Source organism: Eleginops maclovinus, chromosome 2 (assembly GCF_036324505.1).
Source record: "Eleginops maclovinus isolate JMC-PN-2008 ecotype Puerto Natales chromosome 2, JC_Emac_rtc_rv5, whole genome shotgun sequence".
In the NCBI taxonomy this organism is placed as follows: Eukaryota; Metazoa; Chordata; class Actinopteri; order Perciformes; family Eleginopidae; genus Eleginops; species Eleginops maclovinus.
Window position 1 is genome coordinate 28,127,456 of NC_086350.1, and position 18,394 is coordinate 28,145,849.

The following is an 18,394-nucleotide window of genomic DNA, read 5'->3' on the forward strand; positions in this document are numbered from 1 at the left end:
GTCTCTCTCTCTCTTTTAAGCGGAAAGGCCGTGTCTCAGAGTGACAGGTGACCAACAGGAGATCACGTGACGCACGGACGCTGCAGAAATAAGAGATGACGTGTTTTAAAAAAAATCTGCATTGTAACATTATGTCAGTTAGCCTAGTTATTTGTCCTACTTGTTATTAATCGGACCAACAACAGGTTCATCAGGACTCTGACCATCAGCAGGACTCCAGAGAAAACGCAGGGGACTGGACCTCCTGCAAACAGCATACACCATGTGCTGAAGTCAGCCTCGCATAACAGGACTCTGGGGAGGCCTGCAGCTCCGCGCTCTGCAGCTCTGACTGTAAGAACCGGGCCTCATGCTTAACCGGATCAGAATACGCGCGAGGTTTTGTCACTTATACTTACCAAATGTTATTGTATTGTATATTTGTTTTAAATGAAAAATCTCAATAAACAGATTGTTAAGCGGCGAGGCCAAGGTCAGATGTAATGAGTGTGCGTGCATGTGTTTGTAAAGGGTTCTGTATAGTTGGTATTATTAATAATAATAATAATAATATGAGGCCTAGTAGCCTGTCTTCGGGCCATGCGTGTGTCTAAAATATGGACAGGTGAAATGATAAAGGAGCATTAGGGCAGTTTAAATATTTTTCGAATTCACTTTTAAAATATTCTATGTGAATGTTCTCATCCTTGGAGGGTGTTGGATATTTGAATATCATTGTGTTTAAATAAATAAAACTTAAAATGAATAATGAGGCTGGTGAAGTCAGGCACATTCTTCCATCTGACTGAACATTGTGCATTTTCCTTCAACATTCAGTGTATTTCTTACAGCATAGAATACTACATTTTAGCACGAACACCGTTTCATGTTGTCAACCTGCAAGAGCCAGCATGTCACCGCTTATTAATATCTTATTTTAGAAGTGATTTGGAAAACAAGTGTTCATGCTTTCGTCCAGCTGTTTGTTCATCAGAGCAATAATGACATTTACGTGTGAGCTGCTTCAGTTACAATCAACCCGAATAAAAAGATAGAACCACGAGGGGAATGTGATGTTTGTGACTGAGGTGGTCCAATCACAAAAGGATCAGAGGACCGTTGACCAATCCCCTGGATTTAGTGTTCAAAGAGATCAGGCAGAGATGCGAGGCTTGAACTTGTGCGCGTGCACACGCGCATGTGCTTGAGTGTGCGTGTTTGTTTGTAGGAGTGACTGCTTGTATAAAACCTGTTCGAGAGAGCGCACTGAGAGCAGTGAGTGTGTGTTCGTCAGGTTCCACTTTATTTCCCTCTTCTGTAACCTCTCCAAACATGATGTTCCCCTGCAGCGCGCTGCCGCCTCCTCTCTACCCCGCCTTCCTGCGTCCTCCTGCGGCTCTCTCCTCGCCCCTGAACCGGTCCTTGCACTCAGGCTTCCTGGTGGAAGATCTCCTCAGATGGAGCCAGCCTGTCAGCTACATTCATCGGACTTTTTCTTCCCGAAGTCCCGGGGACATTCTCCAGCTGAGCGCGGGGCAGGGCGGGCATCCCCGCCTGCTGGAGCCCGGCACAGAGCACTGTGTGCCGCAGAGCTGCAGCCTGCCGAGCCGCGGGAACCCCGGTTCTCCACAGACCGCCGGCCCGGAGCCCGGATACCTGAAGTTCGGGGTCAGTGCGATACTGGCACCGTCCACACGGAGTGGTGAGTAGAGGAACATATTTTGGATGATGATCATTGGTATGATTCATATTAAGTTACCCTACAGCTGCCGTTATTATTTTTAAAAAATAGCAAAATAAAGGCTATCGTTTTTAATTTTATTTGTATAATAAAATAATATTTATTATTATTGATATTATTATTATTACATTCATTTTGATTCAATAGCAATGCAATTAAAACTCCAATGCAATTGTTCCCACAAAAGCAACCATCATTGATGCTATACTCTACTGTGGACAGAATAATATGAATATAGACACAAGTTGAGAAGAATAGAAAAGTAGAACAGAACAGAGGAAGTGTAGTAAATGTATTAAGTGCATTGTTGAGTCTTAAAAACTGTAGGCCATAAAATGGGCCAATAAATGAATGTGTATTAAACTGCTGAGGTGCATCAGACATAACTTTAAATTGTATTTAAATGTTTTCAATGAATGATTTATAGCCTTATAGGCAAGGTCATTACTATATGTGCTGTTAACATGTTAAGCTATAAATCCTAAATGTTAGTCAATAGGTCGTTCTCCTGACTCAGCTTCTTGTTTGTTTCCTGCTCCTCAGTCCAGAGTGTTCAGAAGTCCTTCCCTTTGCCTTTCTTTGATGGAACCCTTCATCCCTTCATCCGAGCGTCCTATTTCACAGGTTGGTGGGCTTTAGGTCTGACATGAACAGCTTCTCAACTCCAAGGCAGACTTAGAACGGTTCTCCATCTTCAGGAGAGAACGTGGCATTCTACTCTCTGATTACAGACACATGCATCTTTTTCTCCCCTGACACAAAGGGAACAAATTCAGTGCCACTGTTTTCATGTTCTGCAGGTCACAGAACACCACTCATATTGCTTACTGTTATGATTACATTTATCTACTGGGCATTCGCTTTTTAAAGGAAAGGCAATTTGATCCATGGGAAATCACTTTTCCTTTTATTTTTGCTAAGAAGGAGAATTTCCAAGAGAACACATGCTCATCGGTTCTGTTTTATTTGTAATAATTCAATGCTATTGGACTCAATACTAAACATGTTGAATAAATTGTATAAAATAATCATTTAAAATTACTATCTCATAGAGTTAAAGTATCTGAGTACATCTACAGTGTTGATTCCACAGTCACTGAAGTCCCAGATGTTCTTTATTTGGGCATTTAAATTGAAATGTTTAATATATATAAAGTTTTTGTTTTGTTGTGTTTAAAATATTTGTATTATATGTATTATATAAATGTCTACATTTAAAATCACAATCTTGTTATAAAAGTGAATAAGTCACAGTTTAGCCACTTACTAAATAATATGATTAAGAGAAATATATACTATACATATTAATCACTGTTTACTGATATGACTTACTGGATGAAGTGTACTGTTCCTTTCCCTGGAGGAATGTTATCTGACTGTGTTTTAAGATTTTTTCATGCAAAAGAAAACATAAAAAAACACACATCTCAAACTGCAGGCCCACAGTGTGTGCCTGTTTCTGAGAGTGTGAACGCTGAGGTCTCCGAGGCCTGTTAGACGTGTCAGCCTTTTAGCATGGGAATACCCCGGACAGCCTGGAATCAGATCCGCCAATTTGGGGGACTATTTAGGCGATGCACTGACTGCTGACATTAGCACCAGTTGTCCTAATCTACAAATTAGTCCAGTTTGTCACGCTCTAAATATATTAGTGCCGTTTGTCACGCTCTAAATGTGAGGCGTGTATCTTCCCAGCTCAGGACCTCAGAGCCTCTTCACGCGCCGTCGTTTTCCCACCAAGCCCCTCTGCACCCCCATAAAGATCCCAGCACCGTGACCAAAGGAGCCAAAACCACACACACACAAACACACACAAACACACACACACACACACACACACACACACACACACACACACACACACACACACACGCACACATATGATAGCACTAAAACACACACATACATACACATACACATACACATACACACACACACACACACACACACACACACACACACCTTAAATTATTTAATTTTTGGAGTTAATTATGCTGCTAACAGATTTCTGTCTGAAATGTTGGTTTGATTTGACGTTCTCCAGCCTATAGAACAGTTAAAGGTGAATATGTTGTAGGATCTGTATGACACTAGAGGCAGTGTACAGCAGTGTGAACGGCGAGGCTCTAACAGCTCTGCTTTATCCTGAGCTGTTTTTAATGGGCCTGTAATATAGTGGCCTGTCGACGGCCTTTTCCTCTCAATTCATTACAACACAATCACCTTTCTCTATGCATTTGCAGCCCATACAGCCCGCTTCATGCTTCATTAGATGCAGTGTGAGCTGAGCTTTGAGAGCCCGGCTCATTAGCATAGGCTCTGTTTCCATTGCTGGACAAATTGGGCTTCAACAGCAGATTTCAGGCAGAACACTGCATTGTGGGCAGCGTCAGGGAGCTTGTGCGCTGATGATGGAACAAGCAGGGCTGACTCGTTTCTGAGAACACAGGAATGTAGAATATATTGACAAAACAATCCAAGTTTAGCACAACTGTTGCTAAATCACCATGAAAGCTTGTATTCAGGAGTAGCATTTCATCTGGAATCCCTCAGAAACTGCTTTTACTAAGATGCTACAAAACAAGAGCGTCAAGATAATATGACAGAAAATGATTTGATGTTTGGATTGATTCCTCTTATTTATGACATTTTAGACTTACAGGAAATGTGAAAGAAGCCTGAATTAAATAAAAAATAAATGTATTCACCTCACAATATAGATGCCGTTGAATATAGAACACAATGAGAAAATATTCAGAATCTTCAAGATGAAAAAACGAATAGAGTGTGTGACATGACCACTTTATATTGATAATGTGGACTCGCATTTAAATCCAGAAAAAAACCCACTACTACTGTTCATCCGTTTAATGGGGGATGTCATACCAGCAGCGGCTTCCTGTGGGGGGGGGGGGGATCTGTCAGAACTTCATTATGAAATGAGTTCTGACAGCCATTAAGTGTTTGTGACTTTGGATGGAAACCTCTTACCTAAAGTTGAAGGCATGTAATTATGGCCTAAAGCCTTTTTATGGCCTGCTTTTAGAAAATGACATGTAACTAGTTTAAGTTTTGTAGGATCCTTGTAAAATAATCTACTAAAACATATTTCTTCTTGTCACATGTCTGCATTTTTCATGTAGTACAGCTGCAGGGTTTGTTTTGTGGAGGATCTGGCTGTGATTTATAGCTCTCCTGTCTCTCGTGCTCTCCCTCCAGCCTCCTCATCGGTGATTCCTGTCCCGGGAACATTTTCATGGCCCCTGGCCCCCAGAGGGAAGCCCAGGAGGGGCATGCTGCGGCGGGCTGTGTTCTCAGACCTCCAGAGGAAGGCCCTGGAGAGAACGTTCCAGAAACAGAAGTACATCAGCAAACCAGACAGGAAGAAGCTGGCCAGTAAGCTGGGGCTGAAAGACTCACAGGTACAGCGAGGGGGTTGGAGCCTTAAATTTTAATCCGGCCTTTCAGTTTTAAAATGTTGATTTATAGTTCTCCTTTTGCATCTGAGGGAATACAAGACTTAAATAACAATAACAAATGAGACACACATTGCTTAACATGAATTCAACTGTTTTTAAAACTGTGATGGTCCGCAGTACTTTATTATTAGACACGTTTCAATTTAATAAATGTCCATAGGTAAGGAAAATGTTACTTTGTTTAAAAACAATGAAGGAGTTTCAGTGCTCTTTCAGATAGCAGCATGTCTTCGTCTCTGAGACATTCCGACTTATGGATCCACCACTATTTTTCACTTTTTATAAAGCCAGTACGAAAGTACGTCTTTCACCTTTAATGTGCATTAAACATGTGTGATGTGTTATTGGTGCAGCAGCTGTGGACGGATGTGATTGCTGAGCATGTCAATGACAGAGTGTGTGTCCTGTGAAGGTGAAGATCTGGTTCCAGAACCGCAGGATGAAATGGAGGAACTCCAAGGAGAGGGAGTTGCTGTCCACCGGCGGCTGCCGCCAGCAGACCCTCCCCACCAAAACCAACCCCCACCCAGACCTCACTGATGTAGGCAGCCCCCCATGCCACATGCTGGACAGGACGGCCCCCATCAGCCACGAGTCACACCTTCACCACCACCTCCATCATCTTCATCACAGTCCCTCCTCCCCGTCAGAGTGCAGCAAACAGTCGGAGCTCTCAGAGTCTGAGCGGGAAGAGGAAATCACCGTCTCGTAGGACATTCGTCTGATTCTCTCCGTTCTCTTTATATGGACCCCCCCCCCCCCCAGCGGGATGAAGGGACAGAATGTATGAAAGACACGCTGAATGGAGTGAAGACTCTGCTCCATTTCCTCTGCGCCATTGTGTCTGTACAGTGTTGTTTATATTACTATTATATTTAGCTCTGTATACCTTTATATTAAATAAGGTATACAGAGCTATTTTAGATATTCTAGAGTGAAATGTCAAATTAGCTTTTAAATATAGAAATTGTTCTTTCTACACATATTTGCATTCTTTATATTTTTCAAATAAATCTCGAAAAAGTCTCATTGGTTCCTGATGAGTGTCATGCTGAGGAACCTACAGGAGACTGGAGCTGGGACACGTTTCCACTCTGAGGCTCAGTGAGGGCGACGCGCTGAAGTGCGCTGGAAGTGGGAAGTTAGGATTATATTTGACGGATAACTGATACTTCAATAGATTGTATACTCCTGCCGTACGTGTTGATATTTAATATTAGCAGATATCTGGAAACATTTAAATACTGCAAGGATCTAATATTTCAGAAATGTACTAATAACCTAATGAGCTAAATTAACAATAGAGGCAAAAAAAGATGCACGAAAAGCATCATTTTTGGACCAGTTTACAAACTGAAATAAAACCAGGCAACTCAAAAGTGGATTGTTAAAAAAGAAACAAGACTTTATTGACATTTTCCACTATGGATTATACAAGGAAAGCTGGAGCGCAACAATGTAAGACTAGTACTGACATTTAAATTAAAAAACATGTTATTTATGCTTTTATTTCCACATGATGACTGAAGGCCATCTTCTTAGTCATCAGGAAAACAATGACTTTATTACACAGCTGTTTGTTAATGCAAACTTTATTTACATGAGGAAATAAAAACAAATAACTGACTTCATGCCGCACTCTCAACATCTACGAACACAACGGAGTGGCTGATGTTAAATAACTGCAGGGAGGTTAGTGCAGGACATTAAATACAGTATTTACAGCCCAATGTTGACCCACAGCACAGTCCAACACAAACCTGTACACACTCCCCCCTCAGCTTTCTCTCAAGGGAAAGAGAGAAGTCCTGATTGGCTGAACAGCAACAACAGGTTGGGATACATTGTGCCTTGTCTCCTGAATAAAAGCAGTTGTTTTTAACTCTGTTTTCTGCAGCTTCTAGTCACATCGAATCTGCTGAGGACGATTAAAAACCATCGCGTTTACTCGAAAGTCAAGAAGCTCTTTCAGAAGAGAGCTGGGTATACCCTCTGCCCAAACACCTGCTTACACAAACCACTTCCTGTAGCACGGCGCTGGCCGTTGGAGCCTCGGCAGACTGAACCCATCAGGGCAGAACCGAGTGCGCTGGAGTGTCGCTATGTAAATGCAACTCGACTCATTTCAAGGCAGCAACAAATGTCTGAAATTGATAGAAATCAGACGCTTTGTTGATTAAGTGCTGGAGCTTCAAGTCCTATTGTGTCTGTTTCTTTGAAAGCATCGTCAACTACAACCCTTTCCACTAAACATCACTAATTAAGAATCTTTACTTTGCTAAAGCAGACATAGCAAAACTTTCTGCAAGAAGTCCACATCATGAGACGCTGGAGAGGCACATTTACACAGCGAGCGCCTCAGTCTCCATCTGAACAGCAGCAGCTTCCTGTTGTACATTTGTCCTGAAACCGCATGAGAAGCACTTCATAACAGTGGTTAACAAACCTTAAATATTTACAGACATATTGTGCCGTGACACCGAGAACAGAGAGGAGGAGGTTAAGTTCACTATGTCATTATCGTCATACAGTAAAAAGTGTATATGTGAGGGTGGGAGGCACCCTTAACGTGAAGGCTAGGACGAGACAGGAGGGTGGGGGGTGGGACAATCTGTACAGACAGAGGAACAGCTGACTGACACACACCAAGCTCTCTCCTGGGTTTAGCTTTTGATGTTAAATAGCAGCACAAAACACTTGATGGTATTGTGTGTGTGTGTGTGTGTGTGTGTGTGTGTGTGTGTGTGTGTGTGTGTGTGTGTGTGTGTGTGTGTAGAGGCTTGAAATCCCAGTCCCAGCCTCATTCACTCTGAACGTCCTCTGCTAAAATGAGTTGGATGCCTGGTGAAGAACAGGCACGTTGGGTGGGGTTCAGGTGTTTGTCTGTTGCTTCCTGCTTTGTTAACAGACGGGGGAGGGGGGAGGGAGGCTTTAAGAGTCCACGTGCTTTCTATTTCACCCCCCAGAACACAAATAAAAGACACAGAACAAGTGAAAGAGGAGGATGTTGTACTTTCTACTGCTGAAAGGAGAGCGGGTGGAGCCGCTCACTGCTTCTTGCTCTTGATCTTCTCCAGACGCTTCTTCAGGTCGTCCAGGTTGGCGGCGGGGGAGGCGGAGCGGGTGTGTGTGGGGGAATGTGAATGTGTGTTGTGTTCCTGCTGATACAGCTCTCTGGACTCTTTGAGCTGCGACAGCTTGCTGTGCAGCATGTCGGTGGACGAGGCCACGGCCGGCTTGGAGGACAGCAAGGAGGAGATGGGGGGGCGCTGCTGAGGCTCGTCCTCGCCTCCTCCCACACCCTGCAGCAGGCACACAGGGACAGAGGGGTCAGCTGCTGTCATTACCTTCAGTACCTGCTACTCTGGAAATCTCATAAGACTGATTGCTGAAACATGTTTGCTCAGCAATCCTCCAGAGAGAGATGGTAAAGATCTGAGTGAGTCAGCAGCACTTACGGAGCCACTCCGTCTGCTCTATATTAAAGTGAAAATTACACGTATAAAAACGACTGCTGGACTTTGAGGACCTGAGTTTGACATTATTCACTATTTACATCTTGTAGACAAAACTATTCATTAGAAAAATAATTCAATTATTATGGTGTAAATCTTATAAGTCCCATCATATGTTTAAACATTAACATCAGACTGCTGCTACGTCAGGTTTGTGTCTGTCTCAGCGGTGTAAAGTAACTAAGTACTGTACTTGAGTGTTTTCATTTTTTGCTACTTTGTACTTCTACTCCACTACATTCAGAGGTTAATGGTATACTTTTACTACACTTACGTTTCTTTACAGATCTGGATGAATGATGGTAAATATAATCTCCCTTAAATCAGACTTTAGTTCACCTGCAGTAAATCCAGCAGCTACCCTGCAGTATACACAGCCATTCAAACTAGCTGCACCTTTACCAGCTCTGAGAACACTTTAATGATCAATCATTATAAAACATATCAGAGATATTATTCTGAAATGGACCAATCAAACAATGACTACTTTTATACAATATCACTTTTCTACTTTTCCTTGAGGAACATTTTGAATGTGGGACTTACTTACTACTAACAGAGTATTCTTGACATGAATTCAATGTAGAGCAGTCTTCAAACCAGAAAAAGAAAAAGCCTAATCTCAATTAAATCTTTTTATTTTTGCCCCACCCCTACAGATAATAACACCGCTGCTCCAGCTCAGAGCTGCTCAATACCTCTGCTCAGTATCAGTTCATAACAGCACCAATAACCCAGTAGTTTAATAAAAACAAGGGGAGGGAAGAAATGTTAAACTTTTATAATAAATTGCAATAGGCTGAAGTGATAGCCGTGTGTGTGTGTGTGTCTCACCCTGGAGGTGTTTTCCAGGCCTTGTCTCTGTCGGAGGATCTTGAGTCTCTCGTAGTAGACAGCTGGTTTCAGCTCTTCACAGTTGCTGCTCACACTGAAGTCCACGCCATGCTGAGGGATCACTGCACACACCAAGATACACACACGTTACTATACACACACCTGAGTTCATTGTGAGCAGAGAACAGAGACAGCTTCCACTGCACCTGCTGAGGTCTGGATGCGAGCTTTGCCCTCCCTCTCAGACTCGATCATGCGAAGGCCTCGCTCCACGTAGCTCTGGAAGAACTGGGATGTGTTTTTGAGGAAGGGCTCCAGGTCTGCATCAGAGTAGTTTTGTTTGTATTCGTACAACTCTGTCAAACCCTGAGGACCAGATCAGAGAGTTACTGATGTTTTCCAAACACTGGGACATAATAGAGCTTTGGTGTTATGGTTAAACTGTTCAAACTGTAAAAGAAACAATCCATCAAGAGTGATTTTTGAGAAAGGATCTGAGCTGACCTCTTTGGTGTTCTCCTTGGAGCCGATCTTCTTGAAGATTTCAGACAGAATGTCACTGACGTTAGCCTTTGACATCCGATCCTCCTGGAAACAGACATGTACATTCTATTAGACAGACATCCCATACACTACATTTTAAGAGTCCAGAAAACATGGCCACTTCAGTGTGTGTTGTGTTTTTGGTATGCGATGCTCACCGTGCGCAGACCACCCTTCTCGTTGCCACGGTCACTCTTCTGTCCGGACAGGTTTCCAGAGTGTTTGACCACCCGCATCAAGTGGGCCTCCAACTCAGACTCATTACGGTTCTCTATCATGGACAGGTGGTCCAGGATCTGTGTGTCAGTGCATTGATGGAAGAAATGTCAAAACAATAGACATAGGTAACCCTCACACAACAATAAGACTAACAACTGTTTGAGCCCACTGCAATGTATCTCTAACGAAAGCTATTATTACTACTGGCTGCCATCTTACTTAGACACTTTAAATACAGTAACAACTCAGTTATAAGTAACTCTGATAACTACCTTCTACCACACTGAATCTATAAATACTGCTGCTACTTTTCCAACGGCAGGTGTACTTTGTAATAACTTTTCATTTTAAATACGTTGAGCATGCCCTTTATCTCAGTGTTTCTGTCCCTATCTTCACTCTAGCTGTACCAATATATAATATAAGTTGGGGACGAATAAAGTGATTCAGATTCTGAACACAGCAGAACAAAACCTCTGATTAGAAACTAATACATTGTGTGTGTGTGTGTGTGTGTGTGTGTGTGTGTGTGTGTGTGTGTGTGTGTGTGTGATACCTTGGCCCCGGTCAGCTTGCAGAGTGTGTGCAGCAGCGTCTTGAGGGTTCTGTGAGGGACGTCGCTCTTCAGCTGCTTCAGTTTCTCCTTGGGGAAAGCCTTCATGAAGAGGTGGACGTCGAGCAGGATCCGATCCAGGTTGATGGTGTTGATGGACTCTGGGAGGAAGCGGATCATCCTCCACAGACACTACACACACACACACACACACACACACACAGTCAGTTTGAGGAGTGTGAGGAGGCACGGTGCAGTGTGAGGAGGATGTTAGAGCCTCTTACCTTCATCACCAGCTCAGAGAACATAGGGGGGGCTGTTGTAGCTAAACTGTCCTGAAGCAAAACCAGCAGAGCGCTGCGGAGGCAGGGAGGGGGAACAGCCTTTAGTTTGATGCTGAATGATTAACATATATAGTGACTATGAAGGACTGGAGCTTTTCATAACTGAGTTTGAGCAAAGCAACTGTATTAAAATAAAGACTACATAATAACAATAATAACAACAACAATAATAATAATAATAATAATAATAATACATCAGGATGTAATGCCTTTGTCTGCTTCAAATCTAGACCCGGCTCTCTCAGGTTCAGGTGAACCCTTGAAAAGAGTGATGTGAGCAGCTTCTGTAAACTAACCTGATCATGTTGGTCTGGTCAGAGCTCTCCAGCACTCTGGTGACCATTAGGTTGACAGATCTGATGACCTGCTGTCCATCTGTTATGTCCTCCACTCTGGCGTCCAGCATCAGAGTTATCAAACCGTGCATCAGGTCCTTCAACACGCCCATAGATGCCTCTCTGGCCAGGGCCTCGATAGAGAACAACTGAGAGAAAGAGAGAGTCTCATCATCTGCCCACCTCACAAAGTGCTTCCTGTATGTGACATCAGGCAGAGACTCACAGAGAGCATGTTTCCTATGATGCAGCTGTACAGTTTGGTGATGTCCCTCTTGTCCAGCCGGTCATCAGCCATGTGTGTGCTGTAGATGAGCCTGAGCTGCATGAAGGTAGCGATGAGGAACTGGTCGATGTGTCCTGACATGACTTCTGCTTTGTCCTGCTGACGCAACACCTCGTCGATCTACAGGGACAAACCAAGGATTTTAGTGGTGTGCCCAATGCTGGTACCAGTAGAAAATGTGTTCAGCTTTCTGTCATTAAAGACAGCAAAACACCTGAGTGCCTACATAAGTGTTCATATTGCAATTTATGTATCTAAATAGCTATCACTGTTATAAACAGTATTTCATCTTACTGTACAATATTTACATTTACACTGTTCTTGTATATATCATATTCTATTTACGTGTATATAGACTTTCTTTCACTGTTTTATTTGGTTTATGTCTCATTGTTATGTTGCATTGTTGGAAGAGCTTGGGGCTTTGGATTTTCATTGCCATATCTATGCTGTAGCTACTGTGCACGTGACTTTAAAACCCTTGAATCTTAAATTAAAGCACATAAAGTTAAAAACAATGTCTAAAGCAAATGTTCCTTTGATGAGATGAGCAAACAGACAGAGCTACCTGAAGGATAACATGAATATGGAGGGCTGCTTGTTTGATCAAATGTATCTGAAGGATATACGTGTGCAGAGTTCCTTTAAATAATGCATAGTGTACGTGGTGTTGTAGTGGTGATTTGTGCAGTTTTGCAGCTTATAGATGTTAAGATGATAAGATGATGGCATCATCTTCATGTTTCCATACCTGTGCCAGTGCCTGTATGCTGTTGTTAATGTCCCCGCTAGCCACCTGAGAGATAACCAAGTTGATGGTGGAGGCCGTGCTGTTGTGGAGGTCGTCATAGTGTGGAGAGACGGAACGCATCCTTCAAACACAAAACATATTTGAATCAGACACAGAAAATCACACGCTGAAGCACAGCAGGTCGGAAGATCAATGCAAATATTGTTGTTGTGGTTACTTGGGTTCAGGGATCTTGATGGGCTCCAGCAGCCCGTCCAGCTTGTGTTGCACCAGATCCGGCAGCTCACACACTCTGCTCTGGTCCATCTCAATCATGTCAAGGTCCAACTGGAACTCCTTGGGGATGGAGGGGTGTGAGGACTCGCTGTGCTGGGCGTTCTGACGTGCTTGGCTGAATTGAAAGATAGGTGGGGATATGGGGGGGGGGGAGATATGTAGTTCATTGTATTGCAGATCAGTGCTTATTAGCTCGAGTCCTGACACAAACTTTGACTTATCAATTTGAGAATCTGTGGCAAAAAGGAGGATAAAATGTTGACTTCCAAACACTGATCTTCATATTTCAACTTTTATGAAAAAGTACAACAAATTCATACATTTAAATTAAGGCATCAAACACCAACATAGTCATAGATCTTTAGCGCATGTTCCCTGCTCTGAGTCTTATGAAGATCTGCCTGGAAGACACTGATATGAGTGTTGTGTTAAAAGCCCGATCTGGTCCAAATTACAGTTGGGTTGACAGGACAAGAGCTGATCAGCATTGATCTATACACACATATTCAGCTTTGTTTCCTTCAGAAAGGAGGGGGAAACACCTATATTATTGGAAGAAAAACATTTGAAGGACACGGAAAGTTATCGTTTATACCGGACAGCCTAGGGTTTTTACCAATACAATTCCACATGATCTTTGTGCATACAAGTTACTATCATAGTGCTGGGTGCGCACAGGCCGCTATCATTTCTGAGTCAACAACCTCGTGACGTCGGGAGCCTCTCAACGGTTGTTGAAACAGAGACACTTGAATGTCTTACTTCGGCTGGCATCAAATGGTGCCGCGTGAAAAATGTTCCTCATGTTTGAACACACCACGTGATTACCATGTTTAGATGAACCAAACTCTACGCAAAGCCTCTAAGCAGATTTGACAGCATTAAACAAACCAAAATTGTAAAGGATAAAGGTTTAGGATATACACTGAACAAACATATAAACGCAACACTTTGGTTTTTGCTCACATTTTTCATGAGATGAAATCAAAGACCTACAACTTTTACAATGTACACAAAAAGCTTATTTCTTTCAGATATTGTTCACAAATTTCCACTCATCCTTTTCCAAGATAATTCATCCACCTCACAGGTTTGGCAAATCAAAATGCTGATCAGAGAGCATGATTGTTGCACAGGTGTGCCTCAGACTGCTCACAACAAAAGGCCAATCTGAAATGGGCACATTTATTACTGTAGGAACTGGAGGTGGTCAGAAAACCAGTATCTGGTGTGACCCCCATTTGCCTCCTTCACATAAAGTTGAATACAGTGAAAACTGGGATTCATCCCAGAAGAGGACACCTCTCCAAAGTGCCAGACGCCATTGAAGGTGAGCAGCACACTAAAGTTTGTTGCTGGATGTGGAGGTCCTGGGCTGGTGTGGTTACCTGGTCTGCCGTTTTGAGGCAGATTGGATGTACTGCCAAATTCTCTGAAACGCCTTTGGAGACGGCTTATGGTAGAAAAATTAACACTAAATTCCTGCAGTCAGCATGCCAAGTGCACACTCCGTCAAAACTTGTGACATGTGACATTGTGATGTGTGATAAAACTTCACATTTCAGAGTGGCCTTCTATTGTGATCAGCCTGAGGCACACCTCTGAAACAATCATGCTGTATGAGCAACATCTTGATCTGCCACCCCTGTGAGGTGGATGGATTATCTTGGCAAAGGAGAAGTGCTCCCTAATACAGGTTTAGACACATTTGTGAACAATATTTGAGAGAATTGTGCTTTTTGAGTATAAGGAAAAAGTCTTAGATCTTTGATTTGAGCTTATGAGAAATGGGAGCAAGAACCAAAGAGTTGCGTTTATATTTGTGTCCAGTATATATGACCACCATTCGGTGAAATGGGTCTTTTGCAGTTGTCAAAAGGCAGATTTGTCAAGAAAACACTGTGTGTTTGTAGCTGACAGAATAAGACCAAGCAGAGCACAGTTCATCTCATTTCCAGGTACAGTTTAGACAACATGGATAAGTAGGACAAAGGGATGATGGGGAAGAAGAATGAATCACGTTTCAGCAGCACAACATGAACATTAGTCTGGTGCTTCACCTAACATGGGACAGTGGGGAACAACAGAAACTACTTCCCTACCATGTGAAGAAGCAAGACTAAAACTTAAATGTGACAGCAAACTTTTCGGTCAATTAGAATGATGAGTGTTCGATTGCATTCAGAGAGGAGTTGTTACAATGACAACACGTAGAAGAGGCGGGGAAGAGGTACTCACATCCTATACGTGCGATACATTATTCTGCTCCGGAAAACAGTAGAGGCAGAGCAGAGCAGAGAGAGAGGAAATCACACAGGAAGAAAGATGAAGGACAGGCGCACACACACACGCACACGCACACACACATACACACAGGCACAAACAGGAGAGGACTTTGTGGCAATTTCATCTCAAACAAAATGAGTATCCGTGAAAGCAATCCAACATGCAATGACTCAAACACAACAAGAAGAGAAGGACAGATTAGTTTGAAGACAAACATTCAAAAGATTTATGGCATGAAGAGAACTACACTGCTGGTGTGTTAGGCTTGTCAACAGAATGGATAATGAATACAAAGATGAACAAGTTGGGTTTAGTACACTACATTCAGGACATTTGATTAATATACAAGACTATCTAAAAAAACAGGAGTTCCTTTATCTGGAAGCATGATACAGTCTGCCTGTAAAAAGAATCATTCAATAAAAGTGTGTTGTGTGTGGCTGGAAGTTTCCCACCCAATGATCGTCTATCTTTACTTAGTTTCATGTGAAAGTCATATGCTCTTACAGGAATTTCTTAACTGATCAGTACCGGCCATGTCCAAATTCTCTATGTGAGCTGTCGTTGGTGTTTTTATTCGCAAAGCGTAGCAACCCGATTGCAGCCATAGCGATTAAACCTTGACACAGCAAACGCAAAATGGACCATTTAGTCATTTCCCTTTTTAATGAGCACTTGTTGGATTTTAAGCTGCGCGTGCGAGCAAAAAGCCAACAAGTGTTGGAAAAACAAACACTGGAAGATGTATTTAAAAAATGAGAAGTAAATTTAAATACACTCGATTGGTTTGAATGTCCTTTGGAAATGAACACCTTGCTCATGCTCTGATTTTTCGAAATAATGCTGTATTTTGTGCTCGGCAAGTATCAACTGCTTCCTCACTTGTTTTGGTCCAGCTAATAAGATAAGGTAAGATGTACCTTTATTAATCCCCGTGGGGAAATTCAGTTGGTAACGCTAACAGCCCTGACTCAGAGGGGACTTACTTGAGTTTATTGGGGTCTTCCTGTGCAGGCTTGCGGCGGAAGGTGGCGTTAGGGTTAGCGGGGGGCTCTCTCTGGGTCCTCTCCGGGGCGCTGGGCTTGGCAGGAGCTGCAGCAGCCTTCTTTGCTGAACGCTTGATTCTTTCCTCCAGCATGCTCATGTCTTTCTCTGACAACTGGAAAGGATGGCAAAGATATTAGATATATATTTTTAGAGTTATGTGACACCCAACAAAGAATGACAGCGATATGTTGTCCATCTTACATTTCCTATCAGTTTGTAGACTTGGTCCCCGCTGACGTTGTAGACAGCCACCACTGTGTTGAGGGCAGCATTGCGGACAGACGTGTCTCTGTCCCCGATGTGAACGGCAATCTCCTTCAGAGACTTGGCTGGAGTCGGCTGACAGACATTCATCCCATAGCCCTCTATCAAACAACCCAACTCCTCCAGACATTCTGAGGACAGGGAGCAAACCAAATCAACATTTGTTTGAATAATTATCTTCCAATACTCAACTCCCCCCCTTTTTTCTCCATTGAAAAAGGTTTAATTTGCGAATGACGCAGCCACGTTCCATTTTTTTCAACTCTAGCGACAAATTAGTGAGGTGCTGACTCTTGAAGCCAATCAGCGTAGAGAATCGCACTATTTTGCAGTTGTTTCCTGCATTCTAGGTTTCAAGGTTTCAAGGTTTCAAGGTTTTATTTGTCATATGCACAGCAGATACAGCGTATATGTTGGCAATGAAAATCTTATGTCGCGTGCTCCTCCAACAACTCAACATACATGGTGCAAATAAGATAAATAAAATAGTAAAAAAGAGAGAAGAATATTTACAATATCAACAATACAGATTTGAGGATGTGAAATATATACATATGTGGAATACATTGAGAGTATTTAAACACTTTACACTGTTGAATGAGGAGGTATGGACAGATGCATATATTATGTATAGCAGATGTATATGGCAGATATGTATAACATATAGATATGTGTACTATAAACAGATATGTATGGCAGATGTGTATAATATATATATATATGTATATGTGTACTATAAACAGATATGTATGGCAGATGTGTATAATATATATATATGTATATATGTATGTGTGTACTATAAACAGATGTGAGTAGACATTCACACAGCTCAGGAGTTCAGTAGTCTTATAGCCTGTGGTATAAAACTGTCTCTGAGTCTGGTGGTCTTGGTCCGGATGCTGCGGTACCGTCTGCCAGACGGCAGCAGACAGAACAGATTGTTGCTGGGGTGATGGGGGTCCTTTAATATCCTACCGGCCTTCTTCCTACACCGCTGGGTGTAGAGGTCCTCCATGGATGGCAACTCCGTCCTGGTGATGTGCTGAGCAGTTTTCACCACCCTCTGTAGAGTCTTACGGTTGAGGGCGGTGCAACTGCCATACCAGGCGGTAATGCAGCCAGTCAGGATACTCTCGATGGTGCACCTGTAGAAGTTGCAGAGTATCCTGGAGTCCATGTTGAACTTCCGCAGCCTGCGGAGGAAGAAGAGCCGCTGTCGAGCCGTCTTGGATATGACCCTGGTGTGATGTGTCCATGTCAGGTCCTCACTGATGTTAACCCCGAGGAACCTGAAGCTGCTGACTCTCTCCACAGGAGTCCCGTCGATGGTGATGGGTGTGTGTGCTTCTCTCTGCCTCTTCCTGTAGTCCACAATCAGCTCCTTTGTTTTGCTGACGTTGAGATGGAGGTTGTTGTCCTGGCACCAAGATGTCAGGGCTCTGACTTCCTCTCTGTACGCCGTCTCGTCGCCGTCTGTGATCAGGCCGATGACGGTCGTGTCGTCAGCAAACTTGATGATGGTGTTGGAGCTGTGTGTGGCCACGCAGTCGTGCGTGAACAGGGAGTAGAGGAGAGGGCTGAGCACACAACCCTGAGGGGCTCCGGTGTTGAGGGTCAAGGTGGAGGATGTGATGTTCCCCATCCGCACTGCCTGGGATCTGCCCGTCAGGAAGCTCATGATCCAGTCACAGAGGGCGCTGTTGAGCCCAAGGTCCCTGAGCTTAATGATGAGCTTGGAGGGCACAATGGTGTTGAATGCTGAACTGTAGTCAATGAACAGCATTCTCACATAAGTGTTCTTCTGGTCCAGGTGGGAGAGGGCAGTGTGGAGGGTGAGGGAGATGGCATCATCCGTGGACCTGTTTGCTCTGTAGGCAAACTGCAGGGGGTCCAGTGAGTCAGGGAGGGAGGAGGTGATAAAAGTTTTGACTAACATTCTGAT

General features: G+C 43.2%; 2 protein-coding genes across 5 annotated transcripts in view; one reads left to right on the top strand and one right to left on the bottom strand.

The window, feature by feature from the left end:
* The first annotated feature begins 1,311 nt into the window (after window positions 1-1,311).
* LOC134858414 (homeobox protein DBX1-B-like) lies at window positions 1,312-6,032 on the top strand. Its single transcript, XM_063874281.1, has 4 exons — window positions 1,312-1,681; window positions 2,264-2,344; window positions 4,940-5,142; window positions 5,612-6,032. Exons 1-4 carry the CDS (start codon window positions 1,312-1,314, stop codon window positions 5,909-5,911), a joined length of 954 nt encoding a protein of 317 aa, XP_063730351.1. The 3' UTR covers window positions 5,912-6,032.
* A 547-nt stretch (window positions 6,033-6,579) lies between these two features.
* The window catches only part of ckap5 (cytoskeleton associated protein 5), a 51,949-nt gene continuing 40,134 nt past the window's right edge, over window positions 6,580-18,394 (bottom strand). For 3 of the 4 annotated variants that reach the window (XM_063907662.1, XM_063907644.1, XM_063907635.1), the window contains 14 exons: window positions 16,390-16,583; window positions 16,128-16,300; window positions 15,094-15,117; window positions 12,797-12,970; window positions 12,580-12,700; window positions 11,769-11,948; window positions 11,504-11,691; window positions 11,148-11,220; window positions 10,867-11,055; window positions 10,250-10,387; window positions 10,053-10,136; window positions 9,755-9,914; window positions 9,549-9,670; window positions 6,580-8,501 (listed from right to left, as the gene is read on the bottom strand). In XM_063907662.1, coding sequence (XP_063763732.1) covers window positions 8,247-8,501; window positions 9,549-9,670; window positions 9,755-9,914; window positions 10,053-10,136; window positions 10,250-10,387; window positions 10,867-11,055; window positions 11,148-11,220; window positions 11,504-11,691; window positions 11,769-11,948; window positions 12,580-12,700; window positions 12,797-12,970; window positions 15,094-15,117; window positions 16,128-16,300; window positions 16,390-16,583 — 2,075 coding nt within the window. In that variant the 3' untranslated portion in view covers window positions 6,580-8,246. The remainder of the gene's footprint in view (window positions 8,502-9,548; window positions 9,671-9,754; window positions 9,915-10,052; window positions 10,137-10,249; window positions 10,388-10,866; window positions 11,056-11,147; window positions 11,221-11,503; window positions 11,692-11,768; window positions 11,949-12,579; window positions 12,701-12,796; window positions 12,971-15,093; window positions 15,118-16,127; window positions 16,301-16,389; window positions 16,584-18,394) is intronic. The other variant, XM_063907654.1, reaches the window with a different exon arrangement.

Excerpts from the sequence above, each read along its gene's own strand:
- LOC134858414 (XM_063874281.1), top strand. The coding sequence starts at position 1,312 with ATGATGTTCCCCTGCAGCGCGCTGCCGCCTCCTCTCTACCCCGCCTTC. Across the intron at positions 1,682-2,263 it reads GGCACCGTCCACACGGAGTG|TCCAGAGTGTTCAGAAGTCC; the intron begins GTGAGTAGAGGA and ends CCTGCTCCTCAG. Across the intron at positions 5,143-5,611 it reads TGGGGCTGAAAGACTCACAG|GTGAAGATCTGGTTCCAGAA; the intron begins GTACAGCGAGGG and ends TGTCCTGTGAAG.